This window comes from Vidua macroura, chromosome 6 (genome assembly GCF_024509145.1).
Source record: "Vidua macroura isolate BioBank_ID:100142 chromosome 6, ASM2450914v1, whole genome shotgun sequence".
Taxonomy (NCBI): domain Eukaryota; kingdom Metazoa; phylum Chordata; class Aves; order Passeriformes; family Viduidae; genus Vidua; species Vidua macroura.
The window spans coordinates 43,958,961-43,974,350 of NC_071576.1; the positions used below are offsets into that span (position 1 = coordinate 43,958,961).

Consider the following 15,390-nt stretch of genomic DNA (forward strand, 5'->3'; position numbering starts at 1 on the left):
CAACTCTCAGTAATACATTTTTAAAAATCAAAAATTGGTGTCTTGCGTTGGAGCAGTCAGTAGATCTTGAGCTGAAAATGTTTTTCAGTTAAATACCATATTTAGAAGTGTTTTCCTTCAATCAGTGTTTTGTTTCTGAAGATAATTTAATCTTCCATTTTAATTAAAAAGGTGAAAACAAAAAAACATAGTTCAAAATGGACCACCAGAAAACTGAGCATTCTTGATCTGAAGAATGCCTTGAAAGAACTGTAATTCAGCTGTTTCTTTGGGTCAATCCAAGCTGCTGAACAGCTTCTCCCTCTTCGTTCTCGATGAACGAGAGAGAGTCTCTGGGGGACCTCACTGATGTGCATAAATATCTGATGGGACATGCCAAGAAGATGAAGTGATGCCCATTTTCAGTGGTGCCCAGTGACTGGAAGAGAGGGAGTGGGCACAAAGTGAAGCACAGGAAGTACCATCTGAACACAAGAAAACTCTTTTTGCTGTGATTTACTGCAACAGTGCATGAATGCTGGCACAGGTTACCCAGAGGAGTTGTGGAGTCTCCATCCCTGGAGATACACTAAACCTGTCTGGCCACAGTCCTGTGGGAAACCTGCCCTAGCTGCCCATGCCTTGAGCAAGGTGGTCGGGATGGGTGACCTTCAGAGATACACTCCTACCTCAGTAATTCTGTGCTCTGTGATAAACAATGTTGGATTATAGGAGAACTGGTCTGGCCGAGAGTTTTCATCCTACATCAAGCCACGTTCATGTCTTGGCCTCAGTCCCACTTCCAGCTAAATGTAGGCCTAATTTTAAAATTGTGTAAAAAAGGCTTGAATCACAGCAGAAAGTGGAAGTAGAAAATGTAAACAATGGTAGTAAAGCTGTATTGAAATTTCTGATTTTGTTCCCTTATGTGTATGTGTTACATTTATTTTAATTATGTCTTTGTGTTTTTTGCTTTCTCTCCCTAGTGCTGGAACATTACCTGTCACATTCCGATGTCTTGAAGAAAATCTTGGTATTGATAAGCGTGTAACAAGGTTCGTTCTTCCTGTTGGAGCAACTATTAACATGGATGGAACTGCCCTTTATGAAGCTGTGGCTGCCATCTTCATAGCACAGATGAATGGAATTGACCTGGATGGAGGCCAGATAGTTACTGTGAGGTCAGTTCAAAAGAGTCCTTTGTTTCTACAGACTGTAAAATGTGAATGCTTTGGGTTGGATGTCTTCTCAGTAGCTGAGTCGTCTCAGTTGGATTCAGTATGAAATCCATGGATTTCTAATAATGATATGCAAATGAATGTTTTATATATGGGTCCTGGCTCTCTGGTGGTGTGTTTTCTATCATTTGCAGCCATAGTGCATGCTGGTGGTTTTCTACACTTCTGCAGTTCACAATTGTCATTCTTTAACCCCGGGCAGATACCAAACCCCACATAGCCACTCGCTCACTCCCTCACCAGTAAGATTGGGGAGAGAATCACAAGGGTAAAAGAAAACTCATGGGTTGAGAAAGCAATCGTTCAATAGGAAAAGCAGAAGCAGTGCCCACAAACAAAGAAAACCAAGGAGTTAATCCACTACCTCCCACAGGTGAGCAGGTGCTCACCACCTCCAGGAGAGCAGGGCCCCACCACACATGACAGTCACTTGGGAAGTCAAAGGAAATCACTCCAAACTCCCCTTTTCTCCTTCCTCCTCCCACTTTATGCACTGATGATTCTGCACACATGTAGTGTGGAATAACCCTTTGGTCAGCTGGGGCCACCTGTCCCAGCTGTGTCTCCTCCTCTGCACCCTCAGCTTCCTCACCACTGTGGCTGTACAAGAAGCAGAAAAGGCCTTGGCTCCGTGTGAGCCCTGCTCAGCAATAACAAAAACATCTCTGTATTACCAATCAGCACAAATCCAAAACACAGCCCCCTACCAGCCACTGTGAAGGAAATTAACTCTACTCCAGCCAAAACCACCACACAAAACAATGTAAATTGTAATATAAAGCATTCTCTGTCCAAAGAAATGCCTTTTTTTTTTTTTAGTTTAGGGGTATGCTACAACTCATGTATGGGCCAATCACTTTCTAGAATATATCTGTTTATATACACTAGAAGAAAAAAATATACCTAAAAATCTTTCTATGTGTTTATATTTGCCTGTACTTTTTCTGTGACTTTGGTGAACAGGAAAAAAATAATGAACTGAGGGTAAAAATAATCTCACCTGAGGGTGAGATTGATTGTGGCATGGTCTGGATACTCCCAGAGCTTTTATCGCTAACCCAGTAAATAGTAACTGTAGTCTTTTCATATCAAATTTTCTTAGCCAGAAGAAAGCTGAGCATCTGTAAGAACAAAAGAAAGTACCCATTAAAAAAGGATAAGAGTGATTGAAGACTGTTTACTGTAAGGGAGTTTTAACTTGATGAAGACAGCAGATCTAACATTTTGAATAGTTAAAATGGAAACCACAAGTCAAGGCTGCCAAGTTTGTCTTCTTCCTGTCGTTTTCACCCACACAGTTTTCTTTTATTAAGCCTTTTTAACACTAAAGAAACTCCTGCAAAGGGATGTCTAATTCTATGTTTCTTGCCCAGCTATACTAGTTCCACATTTTCCATTCATTTACTTCCTGCCCTAACTCCTGAAATAATAAAGCCAAGTTTGTAAAAGGTTTTCAGGGCTGCTTCTAATGAAGGCAGATGCTAGACCTGCATGATCCATATTTGTTCCTAAAACTGGAAACAGTCATTTCAGAGATTCCACATATTAAACTAAATTGAGACCAGGGAAATTCAACTCAGGAATCTGCTGTTGTCCAGGAGATTTGGTAGGCTTGAACCTGAGTTACTCATCTTCACTTCCTCTGAGGGATTGAGCAATTGGCTCTTCCTGACCTCACAATTTCAAGGCTGGTGTATCCAACTTTGTGACTGACATTTACAAAGCAGGGAGCAACTTTGGTCAATTTGTAAAACCACTGGTTTTCCTCTTCATGCATTTTTGCTACAGCAATATGACAAGAACTATCTCTTGAGATGACAATACAAATGAAGGAAAGATTATTAGGTTTTGTCTGGAATATGCACTTTGTGATACTGACAATATTCAAGTGACCCAGACATAACCTCATAAAGACTTAATTAGCCTTTGACCAGCCTTAGTTACTTCATACTGGTCATTTAATTCCTCTGATTTTCTGTGTTCTTTGGGAAAGGGTGATCTTGGTAGCTAAGACAGGTTCTGTTTAGTTCTGAACAGTGCTAGCTTCATTCCCCTCCAGGTTTCTAAGTGCTGCTGTGAAAAGGCAGGCAGGAGCATTTCCTCACAGAGCTTGGAAGGAATCCCTTACCAGTTTAGGCTGGAAGTGCCTGAGGATCTGGCATCACGTGCAAAGCCTGACAGCAGAACAGAGCATCCTGCCTGCACATCTGCTGGACCTATTTGGGTGTTTAGTGAGCTAGGCTGCATTCTAACCCAGACACCTGACAAACACACTGCAGCCTGGGTCAGACCCAGCCAGACAGCATCTGGCAGCTCTAAATCAGGCTAACATCCTCACAGATGAGTTCTAGGGCTAATGGGCAAGTATTTCCTCTAGAGTCTGCTCCCCCCTGCTTCTGTATTGGAAGCACTTTCAGATTTGTTGGCTACGAGTGGTGGAGTGAGCCTGGTCCCTCCAGGAAACCCAAAGGAAATGGCACTCACTATGGCACAGTTCATGCTTTCGTGTGCTAAGGCTCCACCCACAGCCCCATTGCCCAGCTTTTATTCCTGGGCAGCCCAGTTGTGGAACTTCTCTCTGCCCTGACTGGCTGCCAGGTGAAGTCCCCCTAGAGACAGAGCGTCCCTCCATTTTCTGCCTCCCTAACACCTGGCATGTGTTAGGGCTCTCAACATGTGTACAGCCCCTGTAATAGTTTTTCACCTCATGTATAGCATATGTTGTGGCATAAACAAAAATCAAATTGGTCCCTCTCACCTGCTTTCCTTTTTATTTACCCTCCTCCTCTCCCTCTGCTTCTCCCTCTCCTCTTCCCTGTTTTTCTCTCCTTGACTTGCTCTCTGACAAATTTATTTTCCATTATTTATAAGACTGCCCAATTATGTTGATATTTGTTATGATCCACGTTGTATTTTTACAAACATTTGAAGCTCAGACATTCACTCTGCTGATCTTCATCAAAATATACGAGGCAAAAACAAACACAGGTTTGGATTTATGAAACAATCAGATAAATGTTGCTTTTTCATCTAGGGTGATTGTTAGACCACTGGCTTGTATTTTGGGAGTTTTGGATACCAGACTTTTATTCTTCTGTATTTAATAATAACTGCTTTCTCTCAGCCTTTAACTCACAATTCAGTCTTCAGGTAACATAAATAAACAGAAATGAATCAACCTGAAAATTCAACCTGTAGTCACTAAACTTGGCATGTTGGGATGGTCAAAAACTCAGGATTCAAAACCCTGGATGAGTTTATCAAGTTTAGAAAACACCAGAACACAGATTTGAATGTCATAACTAGCTTGCAGGCAGCCCTCTTCCAACTCTTGAAACAAACCCCATAGATCTGGCCTCCCCTAATAAATATTTCTAGAGAAACACAAGAAAGAAAAATATGACCAGAGCTTACCTTGATTTATCATATAGTTGTGTTTTATGGGAAGAACACATTAAAAATGTGACCTTCCTAATGGTCACACGAGTATGCAAGTAAAGTGTGTGTTCTCTTCCTGATACTCCCCTTTGATTTTTGGTTTTGCAGTTTGACTGCCACCCTTGCAAGTGTTGGAGCTGCCAGCATTCCCAGCGCGGGCCTTGTCACTATGCTGCTGATCCTGACTGCAGTGGGTCTCCCTACCCAGGACATCAGTTTGCTTGTTGCTGTTGACTGGCTTTTGTAAGTTGTGCTGACTCCACTGCTCAGTGCAGAAAAGGTAGTGAAGTAATGTTTGTCCACAGTGCTTTACAGCCACTGGTGTTAAAGACCTGTAAGTTTCTCCTCTCCAGATAAATCAAAGGAGGAAATGGGCTATTCAGTGAAGTAGGAGACACTGAAAGCAGCTTCTCAGCTGTTACAAACTGTTACAGAGCTACTGAAGTCAGTTTCCGTGAGCCAAGGGTCTTCTTGGCACACTTGCGAGCTCACACTTGTATATTATCTTGTTCCTAATGATGCTTTTCCATCACTCAAGAGCAGTTTTCTAATCTCTGCTTTTGTATTTCCGTTTGTTATAGTTCTGGTCTAAAATGAAGGATGAACACTGAAAATGCAAGTTCCATCAAGATGTTGCCAGCAGGTTATAGAGTGATGTGGGCATTTGTAGTATCAAATGTTTTATACTTGTAGGGGGGAAAGTTGGTTTATTTTTGTATATAAGAAAGTAAAATACCTTTACAAAGAGCCTGTTCCAGGGCAGGACAAAGACCAAAGACAAATAAGAATGAAAACTGAAATAAAGAAGGTAATTCACTAGTTTCATTTTACTGACAGATCATTCAGACTAGAAAGAATGGCTTTAATTTCCAAGAACTTGTGATCAAAGTCCTCCAGTGCCATTGTAGGTCCTCCAGCAAGAAACAGCTAACCCACATATTGTTTTCTGAGGCTATTGGTCTTCAACACTTGAAAACAGAAGCTGTAAATACAGACAGAGGGTATGCCAGGCCACATCCTTTCTTTTGCTGTCATTTGACTGCTGGGATATCCTTCTGTCACCTGTGCAGAGCTGAAAGAGACTCAGTAGCCCTTAAGTTGTACTGGCCTCTAGAGACACTTCTAAATTGTCCTGTACTGCTGCAGCACAGTATATTCTGGTTTATTCTGGTCAACAGCCAGCTCTCCCATAATATCCTTTGAAGTAGTAAAGACATTTGTTTTTGTTGTTCCAGCTGTGGTGCACAGAAAGGGAGACATAAATGTAACTTACTATTTATGTGTTTTCTCCTACACTAGCAGCCTCAGCTGCCTGCTTCTGGTAACTTTTGGTTCCAGATATGCAACTAAAATTATGCAAGAAGAAATAGCAGAGTTGAGAATGTTCATGTGCAGATAAAATAGAAGTTTAATTTTCTGTCATTATCTCTTGGCTTATTGAGAAGAATTCAAGAACTAAATCAATCCTCTGACATGTATTTTGGCATGGTCTAACTGTCACTAAGAATTTTGAAGGATTACATGTAGCTCTGATTTCTGCTTCAGGGAAGAAAGAAAAAGGAATTCACAGCTTGAGGAGGCAAAGGGAAAACTTGACTTAGATTATTTATATATAACTGAATATCATGATGTCATGATGTAGAATGGTGAAATCAGAAGGTGCAGGCATAGGGAAGGATGTGATATTCAGTGGGTTTATTATATTTATGATGTCATAGCTGAAAACAGGAAAGTGGTATAGGAATCTGCAGCTGGAAGAAGGAGAGAAAAAAATATAAAAATATACTTTAAATATCTGTTTTTCTTTGCTCTCCAAGTAAGGCAAATAGGTAGGTTTCTGCAGCTGGTAGGAGGATGTGCAAAAGGAGCCTGTGGTTTGTTTGGTTTTTTTAGGGAAATGTATTTTTAAAAATATTCCTGTGGACTGAGAAGCTCTGCCTACACTAGCAAGCCTCAGAGCTGTAAGTTTATCAGCAGTTCTGATCTACTAGTGAGTGTTGCATTTCAGCAGCATTGTCCCCACTGGCTAATCTAACCTTGCTTAGGAAATAAAAACTTCTGTACTGTGGAACTGTAGCCATGATGAATGTAGGAAGAGGAAGGATAGGAATTCTGAAAGAAATACTTCAGGATATCTATCCAAAATAAATGGAAGGCAAGAGAACTTTCAGCCCGAATGGTTGGGTTTGGGTCCTCATGGCCTACTGATCAGCAGTGCCAGTGCAGCATGATTCAGAACTGAGAGGTAAAAGTAAAAGAGATAAAAGAAAAGGTGAAAAGGTCTGTGTCATGCCACTGGTGCTGCAAAGTCAAGATGCTGTTTGTTGGTGAAAGTGCTGTACTTATTAATCTGTGTTCAACAACTAGTAGCTTCATTTTCCACCATCCAGAGGCTGTGTTGTGGTAGCCATAATGATCTAATGAACTATGAAAAATGATGCTGCTGATATTGCTATATTAAGAAAAGGCACACAGGCCAACTTCTGAACAAGCTTTTACACACACAAACCAGACCTCAAGAATATCTGAAATGAAATGTCATAAAAACACTTTTTCTTTACCAACAAACATTAAATAATGTTACAGCAGTAATTCTAACAGAATGTAGAAGAGAAAGTTAATAAAATATTTAAGACCCAACTCCAGCCACTTTTGTAGAACCCATGAGTAAATGCAAACAGCCATATGCAAATATTTAGAACATCCCTTCAATAACATTACCATTTCAGATAAAAAAAGGTTTAAAAATATTCTACTCTGAGTTTTTCATTATTTTTGATAAAAACAAGTATCAGAACATCAGCTGATTCTACAGTACTACCACCATCTGAAATTGTGGTCTTACCAAAACCAGTTTTGCATTATTTGGTCATTGTGTAACACAAATATCACTTTATGTCAAATCCTTAGACATGGCGCTCTCTCTTTCAAACTGGAGATGAAAGATTTCCATATTGATTTTTTCTCAAGCCTCTGCAGTATCTATTAGGTTGTTCAATTTTTCTTCCTCTCATGCATGTATACTCAGTGTAAGCTCTTTCAACCAGGCAAGTTTCCCAGGATTTCACACCTCTTACAGTCTCTCTTGCAGTTTAAAACCAAGCACAACACAGCAGTGACATTTAATAGGAAACTAATTGTATGCCAACAGATGGAATAAAATGAGCTTATTTTGCTTGAGCCACAAACTGAGTACTCTCCAGATGTGAGCTGACAAGCTTAGCAAGTATCAGTGGTACCAGATTAGTGGTATTTTGCAGCAAAGAGAGAGGAATTAGAGAAAATGAGCTTGGGCAGCTGATCCGGTACTTAAACCTTCATTCAGTAACTCAGAAAAAGATTGCTTCAGTTCTGACTCTGTGTCTGAATATTCTGACTCTGATCTAAGCCTTGGCTTAGATCTAGATCCAGAGTATTCAGACCCAGTTGAAGTCTGCATGTTATGAATAGGGACTAGACTGCAACTTTCCTATATTTGTTTTGTTTACATCATCCCACTTGCCTGGAATTAATTGGTTGGTTCGTTTTAACAAAAGAGTACGTACAATTGTCTTTGTTCTTCTCAGGGTGTTCTTTGCCCCAAAAGAGGTCAGTGGCACTTTGCTGTTGATTCCTGACAGCTGAGACATTGCAGTTTCTGTTGTAAGGAACTTCCTTCTTTCCTTCGGATTGCACAGTGTAACACATTGTGCATTGGTGTGCAGTTTGTATTGCTTTATCTTGCAGCTAGTAGTATGTGTGCATGACCTGGAGCATCTCCTCAAATGACCCTTTCAGAATTTGAATTCTGCCTCAATTATATTTATGTATTCTCTCCACCTTGGGTTTTTGGCATGCTAAACTATCCCTCTGTCATCTGGCATCAGTGAATCCTTTCAAAATTTAATACCACTCATGCAAAAAAATTAAATAGGTGCTCTTTTTGTAGAGTTGTATTGCCAGGTTCAGTGTATTTTATAGTCTTAATCAGAAATCACACCAGAAAGTCTTATTTTCCTATTCTACCATCTGACCAGGTTTAAAATAGTCTTCACAGGCATTGGATGAGAACCACATAAAGGATTTGATTTGCATGAAGCAAAAGTGGAAGGACATTTTCATCCCCCTTGGTTGTTGGTTTGTTTCTTGGGGGAATTACTGTAGAGGTTTTCCCCTTCTGGGTATTCTTTTGAAGCCAAAAAAAAAAAAAAAAAAGAAAATTAACTGCTTCAGCAAAGATATTACACCACAAAGGCTGTAAATATGTAAGCATAATAATGTTGAGAGGGAGAGGAGAAACTTGAATGGGACTATTATTCCACAGCTGAGAAAGGAAGACTTAGCAATGTGTAGAGCAAAGATGTTAAAATGGGCTCAAGTGCTTATATGGTCATGAATAAACATGAATAATGAATGTTTACCAGTTGAGGCTTTATATATTAGATGTTTTCAGTCTTCTACAGAAAAAGGAGATGTCACACAAATCTAGTACTAGAAATACTAGAGAGTTTGTTTTGAAATTAATCACTGTCTTGGGAAATGAGGTCTTACATGCTAGCTTTTGTCCCTTGGCAAATGTCCACACTGTTCAACCTGGCCATTTTTGTGTAAATGAACCTTCATGAATATACTTCTGAGAATTAATCAGTGTAATCACTTCACTGACCTATTTGGCAGAGCTAGACTCGGTTGCTTTCAGTTGGTTTAATTTGCAACCCTTGGTCAGAAGGTTTTTAGGAGTTTTATATTCAGTGCAGTTATGAAGAGGCAAATGAGATTGTAAATGATTTTAACATGTGTGCTGCAGCAGGAAAGATAGCAGAAGCCAGCTCCCATTTTTGCAGACTTTTGGTCAGGTTTGAGGCAGAATTCTGAAGTCAGGGAAAATCCACAACTGTGACTTCACTGTTGTCAGATAGAGCCACACTAAAGACAAGACAGGAGAAAGGTGATATGTCTGTTTAATGGCATCCTGTCCAGAAAGTGCCAAAAAACATATTTCTTTGTAATGAAGCAGGTTAGCCTCTGTTGGCACCCTCCTACAACAAGGGGCACTCGTTAGTGAAATGCTGTCACAGGCTCATAATTTTGTAGGCCATGACCTATATTTGGGTTGCTCATAGGCCAAGCTCTGGCACACGTAGTGTGAGTGGGCATGCTGCCACATCAACAGATGGCTATCTGTAAAGATGGTGCCAGGAGAGGAGCTTCAGTAGCCTAAGCATTATGGAGATATTTCAGGCATTTTTGTTCCCCATAGTTGGCTCACTAAGAGTAAAGGGAGAGGCCTTTGTTAATTCAAACTGGAAATGAGAACGGTTCATCAAAACCAAAATCCTTTTCTCTGCCTGCATTAAGTTCAGTGCTCTGATAAATTCAGATTAAACAAAGGGCAGGGGTGTGAGCCTGGCACCCTGATATAGAAACCTCCAGCTCCAGAAGCAGGCATGGGGGATCTCAGTAAAGCACAGCTTTGCAGTTTGGATATGATCTAGCATACATTCTTTGCTGAACTCCATGAGAATAAGCAGCTCGGACATGGGAGTTTGAACATCCTCCCTGTCTGAACAAGTCCGCTGGGAAAGCAGACTTCTTCCATTTCCCTTGAAATCTCCTCCCATCTCTCTGTTCAAAAGATACCTTAAGCTTCCCAAAACAAATGCAGTAACTGTACCATAAATAGGGCTGCCATGCCCTACTTTTTCTTCCTCTCATGCCATTCAGCCTCTGCCTTTTCCTTCTTTTGTAGGGACCGGATGAGAACGTCAGTCAATGTAGTGGGGGATTCTTTTGGTGCTGGCATTGTCTACCACCTTTCCAAGGCAGAACTTGACACCATTGATTCCCATCATAAAGGGCATGAAGATATTGAAATGACCAAGACTCAGTCAATCTATGACGACATGAAAAATCATAGGGAAAACAACTCAAAACAATGTGTTTTTGCAGCTCACAACTCAGTCATGGTAGATGAGTGCAAGGTACCTTTCACATTTATGGATATTGAGACATGTATATAGCACTGCATGCTTTATTTTATCTTATTTTTTAACCTGCATGTATTTTTCAAATCATTCTGCAAATAACAATGTGACAACAAGGTCCATGAACCCCAGACATTTTGAATGTGTTTGAGCAGTTCAAAAGATGGTTTTTTGCACTCTTCTTAAAACTTGTCATTTGATGGGAAAAAATCATGTACTTTGTTTACATATCAAAAGGCAAGATGCAGCGTATTATGGAATATGCCAAGACACAGAGAATATGGCATCACCTTCTATGGACATTTACTTTATTTTCTGTGGCAACAGAGAACTTAATTGCCAACCCAAATGAAGGATGGCTGCAATTCAGATGCAGGTGTTGTCACTTGCTGACTGCCTTCATGATACGCTGTTCAGAGGTCGACACGTTGAATGCGCTTTAGCATGAGAATGCTCCTGCACTCCCACAGCAGCTTCTGCTTCTCTTCTGTCAGCGTTCCTTCCCGAAACACTAAGGCACAAACACTCTCTCCCCTCTGTAACCCTTGCTGTAACTAACATGCATTATTAATACTAATAATGATGTCTTGATCAGAGTGAAGTGCGCTTGAGCAACCGCACCAGCTGAATGCGAAGACAGCTTGGGAGGCTAGTAGTTAAAAGTTCACTAAGAACCCACCACTGGGATGGAGCTGTTCAAAATCCAAGAGAGCTTTTGAAAAGGGGGAGAAAAGAAAGTAAAACAAGGTGGAACTTCTAATTTCATAGTCTTTTTTTCTAATTTCACAGTCTTTTTTTTTTTTCTTTTATTAATGCTCCATTCTGATGCTGAACGCTGTCTTTGAGACAGTGTGTTTGCCAATCAGCCTACCTTAGCCATTTATCCAAATAGATTCTCTTGTACCTTCCAGTTGCCGCAACTGAGCCAGTATCTAGCTGTGAATGACTGCACTATGTTCATTAGCAGATCACCATTTATATGGAAAATATAATCCTATACTGTCATTTTCACTTGTCTCTAGCCTGGCTGGAAATGTTCTTTAGAATGATTTTTTTTCCTAATGCTTACTTCCTGAAAATGCAGGCCAAACCTGAATTTTCAGGGGGGAAATTAATATTGAATTCACGGAAAAAACCAAACAGCATTCATCTTATCTTTAATTTTTTTTTTTTTTTTTTATTTTTCAAGGTTTTGATGAAGTGATTTTTTTAAAAATCATATTTTTTTCTGACATGGTTCTCCCCTTTCTCTTCAGACCCACTCTTTCTCCATTTGGAAAATTTAAAAAATAAGATCTGAAATGGAAAGAGAATACATGCTTACACAAAATTGAAAATTGTCATTAATTTATATTTCTCAAAAAAGGCAAGGATACAAGAGATTAAAATTTGAAGAAAAAAGATACTCTCTGGAAAGAAAGATAAAGAGCATGTGCACACACACACTTTTTGGATAACTTCTGGAATTTTTTGAAAACTGTTTTTAAGTTAAATATACAATGCTGGGTTTAAGATTATGTTTACAGAACTGAATACTGATAGTTTTATCTGCTCCCAGTTTCTCAGATTTGCAGAGAAATCCAAGTCAAGTCAAAAAGTAGTAGCCTGTTAAATAAATCAATACTTGCTGCACTTTTTTTCTCCTTCAGTTTCTCGTATCATTTCCCTCAACTGAGGCAATAGCTTGCCTCAAAACCATGGATTAATGGTGCCGTGTGTCATCCCAAGCACACCCTTTAATTCAAATTTGAGACCAGTGGTTTTTTGACCAAGAAATGTTTGCTCTTTTTAATTGTTTTAGATTTGCTCTGCTTACAGTCTCAGTTTGCACTTTTAAACTCATGAAAAGAGCCAGGCTTTACTCGATTGAGCACAAGACTGACTTTGAGCAGGTCACTTCTCTTGTCTGTCTGCAAGCTGCTAAAAGGATGTGTTGTTGTGACCTAATTGATGAGCTATGAATATATGCTGGCACTTGCAAAGTGTTTGGATCATGTTGAAGTGGTCTACAACTCCCAAGTGTTAGACTTGCAAAGGCAACAGAGAGTAGGATCTGGGGCTTTGAAAAGCCAGCTGTTAAATTTGAAAAGTCATCTCTTCATCCTGTCCAATGCACTGGTGGGTTGAAAAGCTTACTGCAACTCTGGTCAGGATATGGAAAAGCTAATCTACTAGCATGCCCTTTCTATTTACTTTCTGTAATATATTCCATGTATAACACCAGTAGTTTATAATTTTGCATGGTCAATGTACATAATTAATAGGTAGCTTACCTTTGTATGGGGTTAGAGTGGTTGTTATTGCATGATATTTTTGTATTTTTTTATTATCATATTTCACGTGACTCTGTGTGATCTTCATTTCTGAATAAGCTGTTCATTCCTGTACTTGCATGTTTTCTCCTTCCAATTATCTAAGAAAAAGCTTGACTTTGTTTCAAAAATCAGTGCATTTTGTCATGTTTCCATGTCCCAATGCTTCCATGCATCCTGTTTATCCAGCATGGGGAATTTCAGCTCTGTCTTTAAGTTTTCATTTGAAGCTGAAGATGTTAACTTACAAGGTAAGTTAGGAAAAAGTAAGCATCCATTTAGAATTAAATGAAAGATTCTCTCACTTTATCAAGATCTACATCACTTTTGTAAATTAAATTGACATTTTACCTTTTTGATTTTTGATTTTTTAAAGTCATTTGGCTGGAGATTCTTTCTTGAAACACAGGTTCATTTATACTGGTCTCTGGAATGGAACATATTGTCCAGTGTTCAGTGAGTTGGTAGATATCTATAGGTCTTTTACCATACCTAAAACCTAAAAATTCCAGCATATATCTTTACAGGAAAGAGTGAGGTTTGCTGTACATCATGTGAGACCAGTTTAGCATTACTATGAATTTTTAATTGGACTGTAGTCAAAATCATTCACTACATTGTTATAGTGGTATGATGAACAATACTTTCACAACATGTCTTTTCTTCCATTTCTTTAAAGGTGGTGTAATTGTAGGTGAGTTTGTATCGATACACATCTGTGATTATTCTGGCCTTGCACATTTTTCTTGTTGCATCAGATATGCAGCTTTGCTAAGGAATTCCACTGAAAAAAATACTATTTTCTACATTAAAAAAAAAAAAATCTGTTTTTGACATAATCCAGAGAAATCTACACAAGACAGAAAGGGGTAGAATCTGACATATTTATTAAAAAAAAACCCCAAAACTGCAGCGAAGGTTAAGAAAATGTGGAACATTTTTCTACTACTGATGTTTTCTAGTCATTATAATAAATAAATGAACAGGAGTCTCACTATTTGAGAGTGTTATGAATTCTGAATAAATACATTTTACTTATAAAATAATTGACAGTGTATGTAATTCCTGTAAATATCATAATCTTCCGTATAAAACTCATTACTTTTCTTGTCAAAGTGCCTTAGCCTTTAAGTTGCTTGTTGATGATAATTACTTGCAGGTAACACTGGCAACCAATGGCAAATCTGCAGACTTCAATGTTGTTGAAGAAGAGTCTTGGAAACAGGAAAACTAAGTGAAGAGATTCCTAGCTGCATCCTTAATAAGTCCTGAAGCTATCTTGTGGCAGAAGATACCATGATTAAGAAGATATCTCTTTTTTTTTTTTTTTTTTTCCTATTTAACATCTACAGTTTCTGCTTAATTTTGTAATTGAAACTTCGCAAAGATCTCATTGTAGTGTCTTTGCCAAGCAATGATCCATAGCCATCTGTCTCCCTTGTGTTACTGTTTGGATGATGCACCTGGAGAATGCTCCATGCAGTGCAATGCGCTCTCACCCACTTCCCCTTTCATTCAAGACACAGAGAATGTAAATGCTGCAAAATGGGAAGATCAAAGTGCCAGTACAGTTCACTACAGGGACTCAGGGTCACAGATACAAGAGAAACATGACACCACGTAAGCCTTCAAGTGTTTTGGTGACTCTTGTGGCATACCTGATCCGTTTATCACTGTATGGCTAAAATACCTTTTGAAAACATCCGTAAAGATTTCCATTTGTTTTGATAATAACAAGCACTGTATTTTTGTGCCTAGTTGTATTTTAAACTGAGCTTAGATCTGGGGGCAGGATTAATGCATAGAAGTCAATAAATTGTCCCAGACATTTTGTTAGATCAGTACAACTAAAACTTAGCATCAAGAGAAGACCTTCAATTTGTATGTGCATGTGGTGTGTTTTTATCAGATGTCCCAGGGCAGGTGCAGTCTTTATGCTGGGGCTGTGCTGCTTTGTGACCACAATGCATCATACAATACAGGGCAGTATAATTACGGGGGTAGTAGTTCCTTCACTAAAATCTATGGCTGACGTGCAAAATACAGAAAACCATGGACTCAGTTGTGCCATTTTTAATCAAAGTAGGTGGTACCTTGCTATTCACCGTGCTCCACTGATGTCAGAGGGGTTTCTCCCATGGTTGAGATACTCAAGTAAGGTACTACTAAGATTGATTATGGATGCCATGATTGGGTACTTGATAATGACCTGCAGACAAGTTCTGAATCCACTACTCTTACAGAATTTTTGAATGTGATCATCAGTAGCATTTGCTATGAAGTGAAAGCCATCTTTCAAGTATGTCATGTTTCAAAGAGTGGCTAAATCCTGAATTCATTGCTAAACCAAATTCCATATGAAGTTAAGAGAATTTGTCCAGGGTTAGGACTGAATGAAAATGAAACCAGAATTTCAGGATTTAGGCCAGTATGTTGAATTACATCTCTGTCTCTTTTGTA

The 15,390-nt window shown here is 39.1% G+C and overlaps 1 protein-coding gene across 2 annotated transcripts in view; it reads left to right on the top strand.

Annotated features, from left to right (window-relative positions):
• The window catches only part of SLC1A2 (solute carrier family 1 member 2), a 78,897-nt gene extending 64,632 nt beyond the window's left edge, over positions 1 to 14,265 (top strand). The window contains exons 8-11 of one of the 2 annotated variants that reach the window (XM_053981079.1): positions 966 to 1,160; positions 4,764 to 4,898; positions 10,384 to 10,615; positions 14,090 to 14,265. In XM_053981079.1, coding sequence (XP_053837054.1) covers positions 966 to 1,160; positions 4,764 to 4,898; positions 10,384 to 10,615; positions 14,090 to 14,164 — 637 coding nt within the window. In that variant the 3' untranslated portion in view covers positions 14,165 to 14,265. Of the gene's footprint in view, positions 1 to 965; positions 1,161 to 4,763; positions 4,899 to 10,383; positions 10,616 to 11,874; positions 13,972 to 14,089 lie in introns of those variants that run through there. The other variant, XM_053981080.1, reaches the window with a different exon arrangement.
• The last annotated feature ends 1,125 nt before the right edge of the window (positions 14,266 to 15,390 follow it).